This window comes from Aspergillus pseudonomiae (genome assembly GCF_009193645.1).
Source record: "Aspergillus pseudonomiae strain CBS 119388 unplaced genomic scaffold BDV37scaffold_60, whole genome shotgun sequence".
NCBI lineage: Eukaryota > Fungi > Ascomycota > Eurotiomycetes > Eurotiales > Aspergillaceae > Aspergillus > Aspergillus pseudonomiae.
Window position 1 is genome coordinate 102,974 of NW_022476052.1, and position 19,978 is coordinate 122,951.

A 19,978-nucleotide genomic window follows, 5' to 3' on the forward strand; every position below is an offset into this window, starting at 1 on the left:
AGAATAAAGCCAAATGTGCATACTGAGATATCAACCGGCGGGCAAAATGGAATGCGCACCGTAGTCGACTACCTCACCAGGAGGCGCTCTACCTCAAATACCGCGAAGTCCCGTGCAAAAGTATTTCAACTAGACGTATTCCTCGATTACTTTCCTTTTAGCCCGTTGTTCTCTTCCTTTTCAGTCCCAGGTGCCTCGTAGCTTGCTAGCACAAAGGCCCTCCGCTGGCCATTTGGTCTTTCATTCAGGCTGGGCGCACGAGGCCGCTGTCTCCCCCTCGCCCTGCCGCCAATTACGGGGAGCTCATACGTCAACATCCGCCAGATGTAGAGGGCCACGTCGAAGAAGATAAGTGTAGCCCAGGGAGCGATGGTGATGAGGCCTAGGACGAGCTGCGATAAGAAGATAGTTAGCGCGCATGTTCTGGGAGGCATCGGTACCAACCGCACAACATGGAATACATACAAAGAGTCGGGCGATCCAGTTTTCGACATAGATGAGGTCGGCTGGAAATAATGAATACCACGCCATTTTATACGTGCGAAGTATGTATGTTTATTTCGTTCCGTCCTCGAGATTGTTCGGCGAGCGATTTACTGGAGCGCTGCTATCGGGGTATAACGGCAATTGAAAACCAGTCCAAACGGCTGTCGAAGGTAGTTGCCACCGAGTAGCGACCATGAGCATTCACCAGGAAGTCCAAGGAATCCAGGGAATTTCCCGGAGACAACGTGGCTCGGTGCGTATTTGAGCACCTCGGTGTGCGGTTGTTTGCGTAGGCCGCGGTAACGAATGGTGGTGTGATGCGACGTGGAAAGAGGGGAAGGCAACGGTTTGTCGATGGAGGTCAGCCTGTGACAAGGGAACTAAGGGAGACCAACAACCTCATCGCAGAGGGTGTTCGATTAAGGGGGGGAACCAAGTAAAAGTACAGACATGAAGTTGTCAGGGGAGAGAACAAACAAGGCATCCGAGTTCCGAGAGTTGGCCTCCACCCAATCGGGTAATTGATACACCTTGGAGCCCATTCCAGCGAACTCAAGTACAGCACATACAAGACAACGAACCGTTACCTAGCTGAATACATCGTCCCACGTTGGTCGCTTCTATGTACAATCAATTCGGCTCATATAATACAACACAGATATCCAGATCATATGCACGTATATGCAGCGTTACTTCCGTTGACCCCGTCCAGTCATCCAATACACCCCAAAGCTCTATAACACAAACACAAAGAAACAAAAACAAAAACAAAAAAAGAAATCGATGTATGGTATATTCAGGTAATGTCGTTAATCACAGCTATCGTGGTCTGCGGTAGTAGTCGTAAGAAGTTCTGGGATCTTCCTGTTCCACAGGCCCGTAACCTCCTGGCCGCCATCGATTGAATGGGTGAGCGCTCTCTGTCATAGCTGGCCCCTGTGCCTGACTGAGCAATCGTGCTTCACTCTCATCGTCATGCTGATAGAGTCCGTTGCCCACCAGGCCACTTTCGGAGTGAGACAGAGGGGTGCGGAACGCAGGATGGACGAGTTCAGTAGTACTCGCGTCATAGCCATCGTACTGTCTCAATCCGGATATGGAAGGTAGCGATGGCGTTGGAGACGCTGCTCGTGATGATGTTGGCGACCACTCGCCTAGCCCGATCCTCGGCGTGTGCGAGCGTTCGGTGATCAAGTCTTCCGGCCGGCCATAGATACCGCCGCCAAACTCGTCACGGAAATCCGGCCGGTCCTTAAAGTAGGAAAAGTCGAGATGGTTCTCAGGAACAACCTCGAATGGGGCGGATTCCGAGGGTTCCATCTTGGACTTTCCGGGATGGGATGCTGACATGGGATCCATCGCAATGTCTGTGTACTCCCCCTCCACTACAGAAGCGCCTAAACGACCCCGGTAGATACGCTTTAGCGCATCGGCGGCCTTTGCGTGTACCATCGGGGTGATTAGCGGTTTGTTGAGTGCCGGGTGGCCGAACTTGGAACTGAGTCGATCTGACCCCTTCTTGCTCGACTTCCCAGTCTCCAAGGCTTCAGCGTCGCTCAGATTCGCACGGTTGTAATATTTCATGTCAATGTCAAACGTCCGCACACAGTACCACTTGAACCCCAGCAGCAGAAAAGGTAATGGGATTACACAGAAAACCATTGTCCAGGTGCCATTAGCCGTAGCCACCAGCGCAACAACCGCGTTGGCCAGAATAGCTGCAAAGACCATACGGTTGAAGATAACACGCCAGAACTGCCCCCCGGACTCGTTCTTCGTCACAAGCACATACAGCAGGAGATACTTTTTCATCATCGCATCCAGCCCGAAATAGAGAGCAGTGACTGGCAGGACGATGGGCTGCAAAGTCGCAAAGCATAACGCTACGGTGGCGTAGAATAGGAAATAGTTGTAGTAGCTTGCGTACTCAAATGGAGGCGGTGCTGTCCATTCGATGGCCTGTCGCGGCGTTGGTGCCAGAAAGGTCTTGGAGAACCACACCCAAATCAAGGGAACTAGCTGCACGAGGTCGATCGCCGCTCCTAGATTCCTCTGTAACAAGTATGTCACCCAGAAGGGAGACACATTACACAACGCACTCACGGCCTTGGAGTAGAAGCCTCCATCAACCATAGCTTGCCAAGCATTCTCATCCTCTTTCTTGTCAATAACAGCTGCAATGAATGTCCACGCGGCCGAGAATAGTGAAAATACGACGAGATTGTTGAAGACAAAGAATGAGTAGAGGTGGTGAAGCACATGCCTCTCTCGAGAAGTCTTGGTTACATCACCAGCTTGGATGGACAGCCGGCGGAAGATGATGGGTAGGATGACATACACCAAGGACGTAATGGCGGGAGATAGAATACCCTGGACAGCAGCCCAGACGTGGGGGTTGCCGTTAAGGGACGTTTGAAAAGCTGGCCAGACCAATCCCAGGTTGTTCAAATTGGACAAGAAGATGGCAATCATGGCGTTCGGAGCGATCCACAAGACTGTCAGGATCGAGACCCAGATGACGTTGACGAAACGCTTCCATTTTCGTGCCTGCTTTGACAAAGGCAGATTTTCCCAGATGAGATCATTTGGCCGTGGCGCTAGCCTAATCGTTGTTCCCTGTGGTCGTTTTCTCCGTGCAGTGTAAGCGACAGCATGAGCGTGTTCAATCTTCTCCCAGCTGACGAAACCGAACGGCATGGCATTTCGCTTGTCAATCGACGCGCGAACGTGCCGGATCTCTTCTTCTAATAACTGAATCCGATCAGTCAAGTAATCGATGGCGTCTACCTTGGCGGGCGTCTCAGCGCCTTTCTCTTTGCGGGGCGGCCGTATCATAGGTCGGTTAGCCGGTAGTCGATCGGGGTTTTTGAGATATTTCGCTAATATCGACTCGAGCTGGCGCACTGCTTCCTCATGTTCTTTGATGAGTTTGGGAAGACCCTTCACGTTACGGCCGATAGTGGCACGGGGTAGAGCCGCGGTGGGGTTAACACCATCGACCAGACGCATCACACCCTCGTCCGATCGTGCTGCGGATGGAATATCAGTGACCTAGAAAGAACGGTCAGTATAAGCACCGAAGTATTGCATCGTCGCTCTATTAGCAGGACAAGATATGTACCATCAAAGTCCGGGCATGAAGACTACGCTGGTAGTCAGAACTCTGGAAGTATTTTCTCCGTAACGCGTAAACGGCCTTGTAATTCCTCCAAAGGAAAAATGCGACAATCAAGTCGAAAGCCCAGGCGCAGACAACTTGACCCCAAATGGCTTGAACAGAGACGTACAGCGGAGTCATCGTCACGAAAGCCGATAACGTCGCTCTAGAGCTTTTGTTGCTTTGCGTCAGGTTGAGGGGAATCATTACACCGCAGCCGATTATGCTCAGGAAGATGAAAATGTTGCGACACATCTTGGTGAAACGCAGGAAGACAGTGGCATCGAGACCAACGCAGTCGACGAGCTCTGGCTCTCTCGTGCGCACAACCGGTTTAACCCAGGCAAAGAAGCCTTTTCCCACCGGGGGAGGGCTATGTTTGCGATCTGCATGTTTAACCTTGGGGGCATAGACAACCGTGTGTCGAGGTCGGAACAGCGAAAAGAGCAGGGCAAGGAGGACGGAAGAACCGGCGGAGGTGGCCAACGAAGCCCAGACGGCATTGACTTGAAACTGACCAGGTTAGCTCAGTGGCTCTTAAGGGAAAGTCATATAGGGAGATCAACTGTGGGCCATCTGCGAGCGAGAAGGTGGGAAAAGATAAAAATAAATCAAAGCACGGACAATATACTTACAGCGGATTTGAAGGGATCCTGGATGAGCTTCAGGAATTGTTCTGTCGTATCCTCACGCCGCCATAGAGCACTAGTATCCATGATGCCTTGACGATCAAGGCGACATGGATTGAAGGGAATAAATAGAATAGATTAGAGGATAGAGGAACGGGCAAGGACGGAAGAGAAAAGACAAAAGAATGTCGCAGGAGCAATGAGACATCCAAAAGAGGGCAAACCGGGGAAAATAGGAAAACGAACGAAGGTATGCACGATGGATGCGACAGATAAAAAGTGACAGCAAGAAGGATAGATAGGAAGGCGAAAGAGTGGGTAGCCAGTGGAGACGGGCCTGGAACATATCAAACCTAGTTCGTCATCCTTTGGCTCCCAAACTCCTCGGAACGTTTGACAGTACGTACGGAGTACCGATGGTCTGTAAATCCAGTGGGGTTGGGGGGAGTCTTTCTGATTTTCTCGGCGGACGATCACTTGGATGGGAGAAGAAGATCGATGATCAAAAATCCATGAGTGACGTCGAAGGAGACCCTGACTCGCATGTCTCAGGCGATCCCACGCGTGATGCTTTTAATAGTGACCTTTCGTGTCGACAGTCGTTTCCCCATCCACGCGTGAGCAGTTGGAAAAGTCCCCATTGGGAACGGGGGCCCAACAGACTAACTTCATTGAAAAGTCCCTCTCCATTCATGGCGAAATATTGAAAAACAACAAACCCTGCAAAAAAAAATAGTTTTCGACCCCACTGGGCACCGCTGATTGGTGGGAAGCCCGCTTGACTCCCGACTGCTATTTTGGATCCCCAATCAAGGCCATCGGTTGGTTTGAAGTCTGGAACATGGTCCAGATTTTCTGAGACACGGGTGGGGCAAGCGCTGATTGGACATTTCTTACCGTTTTTGTCGGAGATGGAATTTCTTTGTCGGATCCATGGTTCTAAATGGCTGAGCTTATGTGTTGCATGTAACATACCAAGTACATGGCATGCGAGCATCCAATACCCTTATATATACCTAACTCTTACTCCTACCACTACTTCTACTTCCTCAACAGACAGAGCAACGAGACATACTATCGTCATTATTATAATTATTCCAAGGAAGTCTGCTTCAAAAAGAAGAGGCAGTATAGCAAGAGAAAATGTGAGAACTCTAAAGTGCCCCGTGTGCCATTCAAAGAAACGATTCCACCGCCTTCATAGTAGAGATATAAGGAGCGCTGTGCAGGCTTCCTCTTATCCTGGTAGGAGATCATAGCCAAGTATTTCAGCATGAAGACGACCATTCCCTCGGTGTTCTTCCTTGCCTTTCTTTCTGCCAACCCTGTGGGTGCAGTTCCCCCCCAAGTGCCGAGCCAACCAGCTCCCAACCCATCTCCAGATGCGCCTTTGCAGGTCTTAGACTCAAAGGTTATCACCGGCGTAAGTCCACCCTGACGGCAAGAAGATATAAGCTATACAACTGACTGGATAAAGACATGCAAGCAAGTCCCCAAAAGTTATTCCCCTAGGACGAATAGTGAATGTAGATCCACGGCGGATTCGAAGTCTAACCGACGGATGGTCTATTGTCACCAAAACTTCCCGGTAAGGAAAACTCCTGAGCTTGCTCTGTTATATCTATGTTAATGCTAGTAGTGCACCCGGAACGGAAATCCATGCACTATTCACCTCGTCACCACCAAGGCCAAGCGGGTTACAATAGATGGGGAGGCACTTTGCCAATGAAGAGCTTCCTAGACACGGAACCACAGCGAACATATCATCAGGTATTGTGGTATATACATCTCGGGTTCAAAGCGGCGGTGCAATGCCGTGGCTGTGGGTCAGAGAGGAGTAAATGTGGCTAATTCAATGGTACTATTGCCACTAGTCAGCCATTTCTCCGGACAAGTCCATACTAGACTTTAGCCCTCAATGCTAGTTTGATGTCGAATCCATGATAGATTGGATACTATCCAGAAAGGGAATCGCGTGTCATGTCGCGTAGAGTAACAGGAGAAACAGGAAAAAGGGGTCGTTTGAGATTTGTATTGCTGGTTACCTCCAACATAATGTGCGGACATATGAAATGTCTACTGGCCATACGCACTGATTCCTAGATCGAACGCAATCAGACACTGCTCCAACGCGGTCCTGGGAATTTGGATCCGAAGCTTGATTCAAAGACTCGGTACCGGGGTACTTACTTGCCTACACAGCACTATCTGACGCATCAAGTTTAGTTCTTCGTAAGGCTGACGATGGAAAACTGCCACCGTGACGAAAAACCACCAAACTGCAGCGGGGCTTCTTACCTCAAGCCTCCGGGCAGTTATATAAAAGTCAACATCTCAAGGGACTAGTGACAGCACCCCCTATGAGAGAAGGATGGCGCGTATAGAGTCATCAATTAATTAGTGGATTCATCCTCATACTACTTCTACATACATCGTAATTGACCAATCACTCAACTCCCCCAGTCATGCAAATATTTCCAGTCACCAAAAGCAGCCTCTCCTTTTACAGTCAAAAAAAAAAGTTTCTTTTTGTTCGTTTCCATCCTTGGATTGATCAATTTATGTACTGGTATCTGATTCTTCGTATCGGCAGAGACATCGTATCAAAAGACATTTACAGCTGACCAGCAGTGTTGAAGTCCTCCAGGGCGACCTGGACACGCTTGCTCATGGTCTTCTCACCCTCACGCACCCACACGCGGGGGTCGAAGGACTTCTTGTTGGGCTTGTCCTCACCCTCGGGGTTACCGACAGCGGTCATAAGGTAGTCCTTCTTGTTCAGGATGTAGTCACGGATACCGGACATGTAGGCGAACTGCATGTCAGTGTCGACGTTGACCTTGACGACACCGTAGCTGATGGCCTCCTTGTACTCGGCCTTGGTGGAGCCAGAGCCACCGTGGAAGACGAAGTAGACAGGCTTGTCCTTGTTGGAGCCAATCTTCTCCTTGACGTAAGCCTGGTGCTTGCTGAGAAGCTCGGGGTGGAGCTTGACGTTGCCGGGCTTGTAGACACCGTGGACATTACCGAAACCAGCGGCAATGGAGAAGTAAGGGCTGATGGGGGCGAGAGCGTTGTGGATAGCCAGGATATCCTCGGGCTGGGTGTACAGGGAGTTGTTGTCAACGTCCTCGTTGTTAACACCATCCTCCTCACCACCAGTGATACCGATTTCCTAAGGATCCGTTAGACTTGGGGAATGTCATTTGCAGGGGCAGAGGCATCACTCACCATCTCGAGCCACTGCTTCATGGGGGCAGCGCGCTTAAGGTAGGCGGCGGTGGTGTTGATGTTGTACTCGACGGACTCTTCAGAAAGATCAATCATGTGGCTGGAGTAGAGGGGCTCGCCGTGAAGCTTGAAGTAGCGCTCATCCTCGTCGAGCAGGCCATCGAGCCAAGGGAGGAGCTTCTTGGCGCAGTGGTCGGTGTGAAGGACAACGGGAATGCCGTAGGCGGGGGCAATGCTACGGATGTAGTGGGCGGCAGCGATACCACCGGCAATGGAGGCCTTCTGGCCGTCGTTGCTGACACCCTACAATGAGGGATATTAGCGGGATGCAGGCGCGAGTAGGGGTTGATTTCGACGTACCTTGCCAGCGAAGTAGGCAGCACCACCTTGAGAGAGCTGGAGGATGATGGGGCAGTTCTTGTCGCGAGCAGCCTCGAGGGAAGCAACGACAGTGGAAGAGGAGGTCACGTTCTAGACACGGGTAGACTGGTCAATTGGGTGAATCACTCTTGATGGTCCCATCGAGACGACTTACAATGGCGGGGATCGCATAGTTGTTCTCCTGAGCGTGCTCGAAGAGACGCAGGACGTCATCACCGACGATGACACCGGCCTTGCGGGAAAGCTTCTCAAGGACACCCATTGTGATAGTGGAAAGATTAGATCAGATAGCTGGTCTTGCTCGACTAAGAAGAATTCAATTAGTTTGGAAGAAGAAGAAAAAGAGAAGGAAGAAACGGAGGACGTGGACAGCTAGAAATAAGTTCTGTAGGAGCTTCCGAACTAAGGATCTTTACCGAACGACGAATACGGAGCAGGGGATTGAATACAAGTGTCATTGGCAAAGGTAGGGAGGGAGGAGGGGCAGCTGAGCCACTCATGGAGGGGCAACCGCCCTCGAAAGAACTCACCGGGTAGTGGGGAACGGATGGTATCAGTATGATTTCACTGACCGGTTGCTGGCGTGATGGTGAAAATAAGGGAGGGGGGAAGAGGAGAACGCCGGGGGTGGGTTCGGATCCTATATAAGAAAAAAAAACGGAAAAGGGAAGAAAGGAGAAGAAGCCGAGAAACAAGGCAGAAAGAAGTAGTATTCAGTTAGTCATTCCCAGTTGTCCCTCATTTTTCGACGTTGCCCGAGGGTAAACGATGGACATTCGTGTCCCTCTTCCCTTTTCTTCCCGTGACGACTGGACTGGTTTTGGTGGGGTTCCAACGATGACGCTGGGTTGCTGGCCTCAGGCTCAACACAGGACCCAGGCGCTTCCCGAAAACCCCCGCCATCACATGACATCATCACCTTCTTTTCGTCCATGGACCCGAAACACCTATGACATGCCCATTCAAGAGAATAATAATAATAACAAATAGAAATCATTCTCCGGTGTGAGATCCACCGTCAAAACTCTTTCTGGATACCCTCACTAACCGGTTCGTACACACAACATGGTGATGGTGATGTTGTTGCTGCTGTTGAGCAAATCTGGGGTTCTCCTCTGCTGCTAAAACATTGACCCATTCCCTCTCCGTGTTTCTTTCGTGCTATAGCCCAACATCGGGGAAATCGGCGGAGATCTCATCCCCGTACCCGTTCTTCTCTTTCCAACTCTTTCGGCATCCTTCTGTCCTTGATGTCTTTCGTTGGCTAGGCCCTCTGGCCCCTGCTCAGCTGACACTGAAAAAAAGAAAATAGTCCTCATAATCATAATCTAAAAAGATGGGGAAAGCCTTCACGCAGCGGTGTTGTTCTATTTCGTCCCAAAATAGTTACGATGTATGCATCGATCCTCGGGAAGTTCCCCCGATAAGCCACCACCTTTTACCGGTTTATTGGTGGAAACGAGTCCTCCATCTCGTTCCGCCTGTCATGGAGTACCGATTTACTTGCGCGTTGCTACGAATCAATGCCCGTCCGAATACATACATTTGGATCCGATTCACAATGTAAATCTCATTGACCAGAATGACACTAGAGATTTTGTGATTAACTTGTCCCCAATGCAAGCCGCAAGCGGTCAGGATGGGGCCATAGATTGCATAATACGCCAGAAGAGATGCGTAATGAACTGGTGGGATACTAACTCACTTCATCGTTCTCAATTGATCTGAGGAGGTAGCGTTAAATTCTGATCGAACCATGTCTGCTTAAGTTATGCTCCAAGCCCTTGAATAGGCTAGATTAGCCCTAGGTTAGTCGCCTCTTCATCGAACATGTAGCCCTCGGTCCAGATCGGTACTTGAGGACATGATATGACAAAAGAAGCCGATCTTGTCTTATAACAGATCTGGGCTGCCATCTTTGACGTCTAGCTATGATTGCCCAGTAATTATCTCGTTTAAATGGCTTGTATAGCAGGTCAATGCATCTGTTCATCAGAACTACGGTATATACAAATGAACGACTTGAATAAGAAGACGTATCTCCCTGGGTTCAAGCATACATCCTATCTTCCCTGCCTGAAGAAGTGCTCTGTGTCACGTCTCGTGTGCCGTTCGGTAGGGTAACTGCCAGATAAGTGGCCTCAACTTTCATCCACGATGTATAGCCCGACAACGATCATCAGCATTTTTACATCTCACCAATGGTGTCGTATGCTTGTTCTGACAGGCTAGTGGATCCTGATTCCTTGGTAAAGATGTGAATTGATAGACCGGCATGCAGGTAGGAACGTCATGGGCAATAACCGGAGCCGACATGATAGCAGTGGTACTTTGATATCTGACCGGGGAAGCTTCATTAACGGAGGCTCCCAAACAAAATAGTTTGTGTAGGCATATGTACTTTAGATTGACGACTAGACTTCATTTTTCCTGTTCTCTCAGTATCAAATCCGAACTTCGTCTGTTGGCAGATACCAGTTCAGAATAGTATGTTTATGTTTTATATGTAGGGCAAGACGGCTGCAGGCTTCCGGGTCAACCAACCTGTGACCAAAAAGCATACACTTCAATCCAATCTGATCTTGTTCGGTACTGAAAGTCCCTCCAAATAGCTAGTGGAATTCCGACTGATGTCCACGTTGATGATACGAAGCAAGTACGGGCGGGAGTTGTGCATCCTTCCCCATACACTCTTCCTGAACCTACCAGTCAACACAGTGGCGATTAGCGGCGATTGCGACAACTTTTGACGAGATTTGCATCTTTTGCGACTTGATAATGAAGGCCTTCTAGAGCCTTAGGGGACTCACATTTTGACTCGTCAGGTTCCCCACAAACTCAATTCTAGAATTCTAATAAAGTTGTATATATAAAATGAGCACTGTTCCTTCAACCCTGCGGTTACCTCCGTCTCAATTGCATCCATAGCGATCGAGTATCTCCTACATCATGCGTTTACAGTGAAAGGATACCGTTTCCACATAGTCTCATCGAATGCATTTGCCGCAGAAAAGCCACCCTTTGCATGGATTCACAGTGGAACCAAAGACAGAGCAGAAAAACGACAGCAAAGCCTTCTCATGGTTGAGGTATAGAAGAACAAAGATGAGCACTAATTCACAAAGCTAGCCTGAAAAGGCATGGGTGAAGGCAACTGTGGAGCTGCCAAAGAAGCTCTCGGAAAGCTAACTCGACTGGTCTATCGACCATGTTTCTATAGTTCGTGTGCCGTATACGAAGCTGTGGACTCATTCACCACATACTGCTTATGCTCTCTCAGGAGCAGAAGATGATGCGAGATGATCCGATAGCCGAGTTTCTAGTGATTCAGCCACTGAAGTTCTGCATCTTTCGTCCCGAAGAAGTGCATGGGTCGAACCTGTGTGCCTTTGCCCTACTTACATAAGCGGGAAATCCGAATTAGGCAGGCGATGGCGGGGGCTCAGTACATAGAAAGGTGGCCAGGATTGTTTGATAGGAGATGATTCAAGCTAGAGGAAGAGGATAGCTGGAGGGCCGCCTCCTTTGTGGACCAACTCGAGTTGAACCCCTCACTGCTTAGAAATCAAGACGCATGCCTCATGGCGCTGTGATTCGACTTTGCCAGGCAGAGAGTACTTGGCGCAAAAGTAGATATAAAAGCACACTCACAGTCCAGGTTAAGCTGTGTTACCTTGTACAATTAAAGCTCATGTACGCTACTCATTGACTTCCCTCACTCTCCCACTGACCAAGAATGGCTGCAAGAAACAAATACGTGAACAAGCTGCATGGCAAACACATTGTCATCTTCGGAGGGACCTCCGGCGTCGGCTTCTGTGTAGCTGAAGCCAGCATCGAGCATGGCGCCAACGTTACGATCCTCTCCTCCGACTCGAACAAAGTGGACGCTGCCCAAGCGCGCCTTGTAGCATCCTATCCCGAGGCCAAGAACCGAGTCCGCGGCTTACCGATTGACCTCGGAGCGCCAGACGTCGAGGATCAACTGGTGTCATCGTTCGAGAAAATGCAGCCGCTGGACCATATCATCTTCACAGCGGGAACGTTCAAGTTTGATTCGGAAGACTGGACGCAGCCTCGATCCGACTTGGACCGAATCCGAAACACTGCCAATGTCCGCGTTATCGCCCCGTTCCTCATCGCCAAGCATGCGCCGAAGTATATGGCAAGCAACTCGCCCGCTTGCTCCATCACACTCACCAGTGGAGCCACGGCCGAGAGGCCCATGGGACAGGGGATGGCTATGCATACCATGTACTCGACAGGCCTGTACGGGCTCGCAAAGAACCTCTGCTTAGATATTGCGCCGCTCAGGGTTAACCTCGTCAGTCCTGGTCCCATTGATACTGAGCTGTGGGACACCATTCCGGAAAAAGAGATGATGTTCGCCCATCTAAAGGAGAAATTGCCCATCAAAGAGATCCCAACGCCTGAGAATGTGGCAGAAGCTTATATATACTGTATGAAGGATCGTGGATTGACCGGAGCAATCATATCAACACATGGTGGAGGAATTCTCGTGTGAGCGAGTGCTCCTTTAAGTACTTATCGAGAACTGCTCTATCAATAGATGAAATTTGGATTTGTCGTGACGGATTCATTCATTCGTAGACATGATGCCAATGATCAACAAAGATAAGAAATCTAGACAAATATATGTCCAAGTCAACAAAGCACCAACCCAGCAACAACACACCAGTTCCAATTCCACCGGCGGGCATGCTTCAAATCATCCACATTTAGCATCCCGACTCCACTTTCAACTAGAATATTCCACAGCTTCGTCCGTAATGCAACCGGCCACCCAGGTATATCCCAGAATCTCGAGACTAGCCCCCTCTCCGCTGCCGCCTCAATCAAATCCCGAATCACCTCTTTCTGGCGCTGGCTAGGCCCCCAAAGAAAGATCTTCCCTACCGCTTGGTTCAGTGAAACGCTCGCGTAGTACGAGGTCCCACGGGAAAATATCTCATTTCTAGTCAACCTATCCAGCGGAGCATCGAAGAATACATCTCGATTATTGGACACCGCCGTGACTAGATCAAAAGGCGTGTTTCCTGTACCGACAACGGTTATTGGGCGTGGCACGAAGGCCTTAGCGGTGCGATTCCAGTACGTAAGCCAGCCTCGGGAGCGCAGTGGTTCCAGACTCTTCATTAGGACAGGCCAAGTCTTCCTTCCGTCCGTTTTCATATCAACTAACAGTACGAGGGTTGTGTTGGGGCTTGTATCGAAGACCCCGCTTGGCTGCGTTGAAGGAGGCGCGTCTACGCTATTGGGGTTCTGTTGTGAAAGGATCTCCACCAATGGGTCAATGTAGAGAGCTTTCAGTGTACGACTTGACGATAGCGACCGCTTCGCATGACCCACAAGTAGGTCCTGAGAGGAGCTTTCGAGCCAGATGTCTGCTTCGACGCCTGTGCAGCCAGCTGCGAGGGCATCGTAGAGAGGAACCCGGCGCCAGTAGTCATTGTGGGAATGGCATGGGATTGGAGTAACGCCTTGGCTCCAGTCAGTGGGCCAAGGAGAGAGTAATGAAACAGAGTCGGACGGCTTTTTCCACGTCTTGGTGATCTGGGACAGCCCGTTGTGTGGCTCAGTTGGAGTGAGTCGGGCGATGAGTACTAGAACCAGTGAGAACCATACTCTGTTGATGATTATAAGCCAATGAGTGTGTATTTCAGGTGAGGACAGACAGGATACGTACATCAATGCAAGTCCAACTACGCTTAAACTGATGAGAATATATAGTATGATGCGGTTCCTAAGCGTCTTCCTCTTTGTCCTTTTGGCAGTACTTTTGAAGGATTTAGGCCGTTGAACCCATGAGGTAATTCGTCCGATCCATATTGCAGTACGTGCAGGCCGAGGTGGATTGTCAGCGAAGGGTAAATCAGTCCTCTGGTTAATCATAGTCACCATCAAAAAGGTTCTCTCAAGCGTAGGGTGTGAACATCCGTTAAGGGAAAGTGGTTGCCTGTATGGGTGAATCTCACGACGGCCGGCATGTAGCAAACAATGCGGCGGCATTTTCATTCTGACTGGTTGGGTTGGGGTCTTATAATAATAGAAATGCCACAAATACCGTGTTGATGTACATACCGTGGCACAACAAAGAAACCCTGTCGTTAGCAGGTACACAATGAAAACGCCCGAGTGCCCGAGCACCAGTCGATCAAGGCGCTATGATTTACTTGGAGTACGCTCTTCGCCTGTCAGTCGATAGTCGTTTTTGACCTGGGAGGCAATCTCAATCTATGATCGTTCCTAAGAAAAACGCAAGACTACTCCGGTAATGTATCATCCATGTCACTGGAATTTGGTTGCATACGAAAGGGAATAGAACGATAGCAGGCGCTCTAGAAGTCAAGAGTAACATGAGGCCGAGCGACACAGGGTTACCCAAGTGAGATAAAATTTTCCGTATCTATCGAGATGTATATATCTACGTTACATTTCCCAACACCGAATATACATAACGCTCGGTGATCAGCTCAGACTACCCTGGCCGGGCTCAGATCCCGCAAGCAAAGCGCAGTGTCGTCTGAGTACTATATAGAAAATAATGAGTGGTGCGCGGAGCCTCGATTGGAAAAGATGTGTACACTGGACCTTTCCACGCACCCCATGCAAAGAAACTGCCGTCTGATGCCCAGGACCAGCCTTTAGCTTCTCGTCAGGCGATTATGAACCCTGTGGGCCACTGGTTGGCTTCTCCATCTCGTAGAATAGGAGATAGACCTCTTTTTGCATACCCAGAACGTCCGACGTCTTACATTCCTTAACCTTCTCATCCGAGATCCGCCACCATCGATCGTTTGCCTTACGACGACGACGGAGACGCGAAGTGGGCCCAGTGAAAGTCTCAGTAGAAGTACCGGGAGTTATGCGATCGCTCATAAATGATGGGCGCGAGCTGGACTTGCTCCAGCGTCCACCGTCAGTTGCAGGACTCTGGGGATCCGAGGTCGGAGACAGATTCTGCTTGGATTTGGTGCGGCTACTTTGGAAAGACACACGTGAGCTCGATGACGTGCTTGGCCGGGGAGCCGGGGATGCCGGAGGATTCAATTGAGATGCAGCTGTAGGGGACTTCTTTCTCGACGGGGATCGCGACGGGGCCGGAGAAAGAGACGAAGAAGATGGCGAGGTTGAGGTCGAGATACTAAGAGCTGGAGGCTCTGCATCTAAGGAACGAGGCCCCATGCGAGGGCTTGGTACTTGCGATGGATTCTCACTTGTAGCTCGGCTCTGTGCATACGAACTGAAGACATCCGGTGTCGAGAAAGGCGGATAGAGATGGTTTCGTCGGAATGATTCGTAATGGCCACTGTTGTGACTGCCTTTGTGGCAAACAATCGCCAGCAGTTTGAACCACTTTTGATTCAGGATACCCCCCAGCGGAAGTCGTTCAGGGAATGCCACCTTTGCCGCGTTTTTGGTGGAACTGCTGCGGTCGAATATAGACCGTGAGAGATGGATTGCAATGATCTTAGGGAAGACCGTAATGCGCATATGGCGTGCAATCTTTCGCTTGGGAGCAGCCTCTGCGGGTGGAAGAGTAACGCCTTCCAGCAGGCCCTCTGGATCTGTTGACAAAGCGTCTTGTAATTTTTGAATTTCGGTCTGGAGGACCTGCTGCTCTTTGGCCCCGCGTGTTTGCTTCAGCTCTTGCATTTTCACTTCGACTGCATGTTGCAGACGACATCGGTCACACCTAAAATCGTCGATGTGTTCGGTCTTGAGGAGGCCATCGAAACACGCGCTGAGTGTGGTGGAACTCTTCTGCGGCACTTGTAACGTCAAGTTGACAAACGAGGTCTGGTTGGGCTTGTACTTATAATGACAGAATTGACATTCAATTTGCGACTCGAGCTTCCCCTCGAACGGAAACCCATACTCGTTGTCGATCTCCTTGAGTTTGGTATCGATGATTGCCGGCAGGCCGTTCTCGGATCCGTCATCAATGCGTACCTCAACCTCAGATGGGCTCTTGGCGGATGTGACATCTTCGGTACTTTGTGAAATTTCCGAGCCTGTGGGTATGTCAATGGGCCCCTGTAGTCTCTGTCGGGCTTTGACACCGGCATGGTATTCATCACAAAGCCGTTCGGCGACGATTTGCAGGAACTCCTGTGCATCCTGTTGGTTACGGCTAATCCGGGTCCGGTATGCGTATTCGAGAGCCTGGATGAATGGACGCGCTGAAATTGTCTTCTTGTAAATCGGGCGCTCATTCAGACGGTCTAACATCTCTTTCAAAGCTCGGGTGATCGTGCCCTGCTGCAACTCCCGGATGTTTTCCGCCTTCTTACCGCCGGCGAGCTCTGTTACATCTGGTAGAGAGTTATAGACCTCCGGTCCATCCAGCTCACGCCGATGGAGTTCTCTAATCAGATAAACACGCAAGTCACCCAGGCCAGCAAGCGCCTGCAAGACCGAGTTGATGAAGCAATCATTGGCGGGATTGGATAGGCCAACAATGCTTTTTTTACGGTTGCTATCACTTGACTCATCCCCATCGATTGTGTAGTTGGGTCCGAAGACGTAAAAGAGGGCGACAGCGGCGAGGGAGGCGCCAGCCGCATATGCGGCGACGGTGGTTGATTTTTCTTGCATCAACTATATATAGGAGAAAAGGGCCGGAAATTGATGGCTAGCAACAGGTCGCACGTCTCTTAGAAGAACCAAAGTTCGCCTATCGCTGCTCCATGGATGGTCGTGCTATGAATCCTGGGCGGGGGTCCTCTACCGAACCAGGAACCTGGCGGATGGGGAATGCCTAAATCCCTGTAATCTTCCGCTTCAACCGAGAGAGTGTAGAGGAAGGCGATAACGGAGTTGCGTCGGGGTAAATACGCCGCCCAATGTGTAAATTGAGCTGGTGTGGAGGTCGAGGATCGCTCCCATCGGCTATACCGGGAGAGATTAGTGTCAGCTCTGTCTCTTCAATTTTGCCTTTCTTTTCCCCATAAACCCGAGGATGTGGAGAAGAATGGGGTAAAGAAAGACAGAAGGATTGGGAGTGGCCAATCATTGGGGTTAGAAAACTTACAGGAATGATGCAATTTAAAGATCTTTGGGTTCAGGTATCCATGACCATTTGACGGGTCTCATCTGCATTGTCATCACGACAAGGGAATAATTGAGGGCCATTATAAGAAGGGAAGCCCACTGGACAATGTTTGTTTGATTTGCCGGAGGGACCTTTTTAGTGGCCGGAAGTTCATCAACGCCGAACCCGACAGGACTAACTTACATACTAGGTCCGTAGTATACAGTACGTACTAGGTACTGGACTCCGTATGTAACTTTCGGGGGATCCCCCACACGACACTGGCAGTTTTACCCTTGTCGTTCTCCCGTATCGTTCCGCTCTCTCCCCATGGTTGGGGAATTTCATACTGAATGGAATGCAAGCATATCTTTCGGAAAACTAGTCGTAAAACTAAGTATTTTACTCTACCCTAGGAATACTAAGGAACACCCCCCACCCCCCCTCTGAAGTTGAGAAATGACGACGCCAAAGGGGATCAGTACACTATGTGTTCATGATCAGCAGGAGTTCATTCGTAGTGCGAGAAGATATTCTGCGGGGAATGGACCATTCCCGCTAACCCATTGTCATTTTCCAACTTTCTCCCGATATATCTCCATCAGTGGGCTACCCTTCGACTGTAAGAAATGATAGAGGCAATGCGGTCAATCTAGATTGGATTTTGCACAAGTGTTGAGACAACTTATTCTGGCATATGTTATCTATTTATAGATTCGTCCAGGAAAATTAACGACATGGTATATAGATAGACTTTTTCATGAACCGTTCCACAGCATCGCTGGAGACCGTACGCAGAATTCCCTGCCAAATTGCTTTTTGTTCGAAATTATCTATGGCAAAGTGGCAACCTTCTTCTGGAACAGATCTTCTGCTTGCGTCCAGACGCGAGCGTTCTTCCGATCCTTCAACTGCAACAGACTAGGAAGCAGTGCTTGACTGAACATCTCGGAGCTTTCACGAGGGAGAAGCGAGGGGAGATGGTCGATACTGATCACGCTAAGAGGGGGGCCTTGCGTTCCCGCCGGCAGGGTGACAGGCACTGTGGGCTTGTCAAAAGTGGTGGTAATATCGTACACGGGAATAGGGTTGTTGGGGTTAGTGCTGCATCAAGGGTGAAGTCAGTAGGCTGCACAGGTGAGAAGGGCAATTATCAGAAGCGGTACTCACGTATCAGCGCTCACGTCACAAATGACAGACAAACGGCGGTTAGGGGTAGAGAGAGATGCAACGTTGACAAATGCGGGAATAGACTCGCTGGAAAGATAGATGCAGTTGACGAAGATATCTGCGTCGACAATCTCCTGGAAAGGACCGCCTATTTTGACGAGTTAACATCAAGTTTGTCAAAGTGAAAGTATAAACGAACCCTTCTTCGTCTCCTCGATATCCCACTGGATGATATCAGATTCGGGGATACCAACATCCTTGGCAAGTTGTACAGCACCGCTGCCGCAACGTCCAAGCTGCACATTATCAGTTATCTTGCCGTGGGGTCCAATACAAAAAGCACACTCACAGCTCCGATGACAAGAATCTTGGGGGACCGGCCGGATTGCTTCTTGCCAGCTTCCAGGGACTCCTTCACGGACTGAGTCAGGAGCTCCTGGTTAGCGTACGGAACCTCACCGGGCAAAGGCTCGCCCTCAGGATGAGTCAATTGCCAAGCCCAGTTCTTCACGGCCAATGCGGAACCTATACTGCATCAATATCGGTTATCAGCGCTTCAAAGCGGAAAAGCACATACCGGCATAACCGGCCGACCAGCCGAAAGCTATGGATGGGAAAGTTAGTAATTATACAAGCCGTATAGCAAACGATCGTGGACAATGGGTTCTCACCAGCAACTCTCCGTCCAACTTCATCAGTGAGGAACTCCAAATCCAAGAGGGTTCCGCCTCCACGAGGCCACCGGCTGAGAACCTTCTCCCAGCCTCCCTGTTTCTTGTAGCAGTGGGCAAAGGTAATATGGACGTGTTCAAGAGGAAAATCGTCCTCGGGCAGTTCCTTGAGACCCAAAACGTATGCATCCTTGGGAGCATCCTTGGCCCAGGATCCCTCCTCAACTAGTGGGGCACCAATCTATTCCACCGGGCGTTTGTAAGTCTTTAGACAATTAGGGAGCAGGGCGAACGTGTAAATGTACCTTTGCGAATTCCTCATCTAGTTTAAGGACGAGCCTAGTCAGCCTTCACACCCTGGATAGTGGAGCTTTGATTGACCACCTACCATCGAAGATTCGCTGTGTAGAGCGTTCTACAGTCACTTCATAGCCAGCATCCATAAGAGCCTTGGCAGTAGTTGGGGTCACTGCGAGGAATTAGCATTTATATGTCATAATTGCTGGCAATAGCATAATGACAGATAGCAAATGACTCCTCCCACGCTACTTACAAGCAGACCGAGCCTCGGCGGGCTTGGTTTCAGCACGAAGCCAGATCTTGTTGGAAGACATTGTATGTGAAGGTCAATTGACAGTTCCCCGACCGATATGTTGCGGAGAGAAAATGAAGAATTTCACAATTGCCCAGCGTATGCTTATAAAGATAGTAGATAGTTTATCTCATGGGTATGACACAGACTTTCCCGTCTAGTGATAGTGGGGGAGGGACATCGGATGTTCTCCCGCTCCGGGAGTGGTGACTCAACCCAGAGAGTCTTAGCCGATGTCGGTAGTACTTTGTGGGACCGTGGGCATCCCCGAAGATTGAAGGTTAATGATACTGCCAGTTTCTATAAGTCTACTAAGCAGGCCATATCATCACCATTCATTCATTCCCTTCTACATCATGTCATTGTCTCTAGAAGAAAGAACATCTATTTCAATTTTTCCCAGGCAATAGCTGGTTCCATGTAGCATTATAGAAAATCGGTTCATTCACAAGCTAGAGCTTTACAAGATCCGGAGAAATAGAACTTAGCTAGCGAACATAGAGTTTTGCGCATACATTGGACCTGCTAGACAACTGGATCAAGAGGGACGTAGAGTGAAAAACGTATGTGAGCTCTGCGGAATGCGACGGTATGTTCGCGGCGATA

General features: G+C 49.8%; 7 protein-coding genes across 7 annotated transcripts; 1 reads left to right on the forward strand and 6 right to left on the reverse strand.

Moving 5' to 3' along the window:
- Nucleotides 1-146: 146 nt before the first annotated feature.
- BDV37DRAFT_285418 (uncharacterized protein) lies at nucleotides 147-494 on the reverse strand (the record flags this gene model as incomplete). Its single annotated transcript, XM_032087723.1, has 2 exons — nucleotides 147-392; nucleotides 450-494. 2 exons carry the CDS (start codon nucleotides 492-494, stop codon nucleotides 147-149), a joined length of 291 nt encoding a protein of 96 aa, XP_031939037.1.
- A 424-nt stretch (nucleotides 495-918) lies between these two features.
- BDV37DRAFT_176285 (putative DUF221 domain protein) lies at nucleotides 919-4,566 on the reverse strand. The gene is made up of 3 exons (XM_032079415.1): nucleotides 4,279-4,566; nucleotides 3,608-4,156; nucleotides 919-3,537 (listed from the first exon to the last, which is right to left on the reverse strand). The coding sequence occupies exons 1-3, from the start codon at nucleotides 4,357-4,359 to the stop codon at nucleotides 1,306-1,308; spliced, it is 2,862 nt and encodes a 953-aa protein (XP_031939038.1). The 5' UTR covers nucleotides 4,360-4,566; the 3' UTR covers nucleotides 919-1,305.
- Nucleotides 4,567-6,687: 2,121 nt separating this feature from the next.
- BDV37DRAFT_175673 (fructose-bisphosphate aldolase FBA1) lies at nucleotides 6,688-8,488 on the reverse strand. Its single transcript, XM_032079412.1, has 5 exons — nucleotides 8,415-8,488; nucleotides 8,039-8,189; nucleotides 7,864-7,974; nucleotides 7,504-7,806; nucleotides 6,688-7,447 (listed from the first exon to the last, which is right to left on the reverse strand). The coding sequence occupies exons 2-5, from the start codon at nucleotides 8,144-8,146 to the stop codon at nucleotides 6,887-6,889; spliced, it is 1,083 nt and encodes a 360-aa protein (XP_031939039.1). The 5' UTR covers nucleotides 8,147-8,189; nucleotides 8,415-8,488; the 3' UTR covers nucleotides 6,688-6,886.
- Nucleotides 8,489-11,620: 3,132 nt separating this feature from the next.
- BDV37DRAFT_273440 (uncharacterized protein) lies at nucleotides 11,621-12,409 on the forward strand (the record flags this gene model as incomplete). The annotated part of the gene is made up of 1 exon (XM_032085053.1): nucleotides 11,621-12,409. The coding sequence occupies one exon, from the start codon at nucleotides 11,621-11,623 to the stop codon at nucleotides 12,407-12,409; it is 789 nt and encodes a 262-aa protein (XP_031939040.1).
- Nucleotides 12,410-12,479: 70 nt separating this feature from the next.
- Nucleotides 12,480-13,892, reverse strand: BDV37DRAFT_296054 (phosphatidylinositol-specific phospholipase C/glycerophosphodiester phosphodiesterase family protein; the record flags this gene model as incomplete). The annotated part of the gene is made up of 2 exons (XM_032090032.1): nucleotides 12,480-13,458; nucleotides 13,839-13,892. The coding sequence occupies 2 exons, from the start codon at nucleotides 13,890-13,892 to the stop codon at nucleotides 12,550-12,552; spliced, it is 963 nt and encodes a 320-aa protein (XP_031939041.1). The 3' UTR covers nucleotides 12,480-12,549.
- Nucleotides 13,893-14,279: 387 nt separating this feature from the next.
- Nucleotides 14,280-16,980, reverse strand: BDV37DRAFT_254319 (putative ubiquitin C-terminal hydrolase). Its single transcript, XM_032082620.1, has one exon. The coding sequence runs from the start codon at nucleotides 16,501-16,503 to the stop codon at nucleotides 14,569-14,571; it is 1,935 nt and encodes a 644-aa protein (XP_031939042.1). The 5' UTR covers nucleotides 16,504-16,980; the 3' UTR covers nucleotides 14,280-14,568.
- Nucleotides 16,981-17,672: 692 nt separating this feature from the next.
- lys1 (saccharopine dehydrogenase (NAD+, L-lysine-forming)) lies at nucleotides 17,673-19,943 on the reverse strand. Its single transcript, XM_032079417.1, has 9 exons — nucleotides 19,334-19,943; nucleotides 19,169-19,249; nucleotides 19,086-19,102; nucleotides 18,781-19,021; nucleotides 18,687-18,713; nucleotides 18,459-18,634; nucleotides 18,309-18,405; nucleotides 18,110-18,257; nucleotides 17,673-18,043 (listed from the first exon to the last, which is right to left on the reverse strand). The coding sequence occupies exons 1-9, from the start codon at nucleotides 19,392-19,394 to the stop codon at nucleotides 17,773-17,775; spliced, it is 1,119 nt and encodes a 372-aa protein (XP_031939043.1). The 5' UTR covers nucleotides 19,395-19,943; the 3' UTR covers nucleotides 17,673-17,772.
- Between the last annotated feature and the right edge of the window lie 35 nt (nucleotides 19,944-19,978).

What these genes read in the sequence shown, in the direction of transcription:
- BDV37DRAFT_176285 (XM_032079415.1), bottom strand. Translation starts at nt 4,359, where the DNA reads ATGGATACTAGTGCTCTATGGCGGCGTGAGGATACGACAGAACAATTC. An exon ending in AGGATCCCTTCAAATCCGCT is followed by an intron (nt 4,157 to 4,278) that starts GTAAGTATATTG and finishes TAACCTGGTCAG; the next exon opens with TTTCAAGTCAATGCCGTCTG. An exon ending in TTCATGCCCGGACTTTGATG is followed by an intron (nt 3,538 to 3,607) that starts GTACATATCTTG and finishes CGTTCTTTCTAG; the next exon opens with GTCACTGATATTCCATCCGC.
- BDV37DRAFT_175673 (XM_032079412.1), bottom strand. Translation starts at nt 8,146, where the DNA reads ATGGGTGTCCTTGAGAAGCTTTCCCGCAAGGCCGGTGTCATCGTCGGT. An exon ending in ACTATGCGATCCCCGCCATT is followed by an intron (nt 7,975 to 8,038) that starts GTAAGTCGTCTC and finishes ACCCGTGTCTAG; the next exon opens with AACGTGACCTCCTCTTCCAC. An exon ending in CTGCCTACTTCGCTGGCAAG is followed by an intron (nt 7,807 to 7,863) that starts GTACGTCGAAAT and finishes CCCTCATTGTAG; the next exon opens with GGTGTCAGCAACGACGGCCA.
- BDV37DRAFT_254319 (XM_032082620.1), bottom strand. Translation starts at nt 16,503, where the DNA reads ATGCAAGAAAAATCAACCACCGTCGCCGCATATGCGGCTGGCGCCTCC.
- lys1 (XM_032079417.1), bottom strand. Translation starts at nt 19,394, where the DNA reads ATGTCTTCCAACAAGATCTGGCTTCGTGCTGAAACCAAGCCCGCCGAG. An exon ending in AGATTCTTGTCATCGGAGCT is followed by an intron (nt 18,406 to 18,458) that starts GTGAGTGTGCTT and finishes GATAATGTGCAG; the next exon opens with CTTGGACGTTGCGGCAGCGG. An exon ending in TATCGAGGAGACGAAGAAGG is followed by an intron (nt 18,258 to 18,308) that starts GTTCGTTTATAC and finishes TCGTCAAAATAG; the next exon opens with GCGGTCCTTTCCAGGAGATT.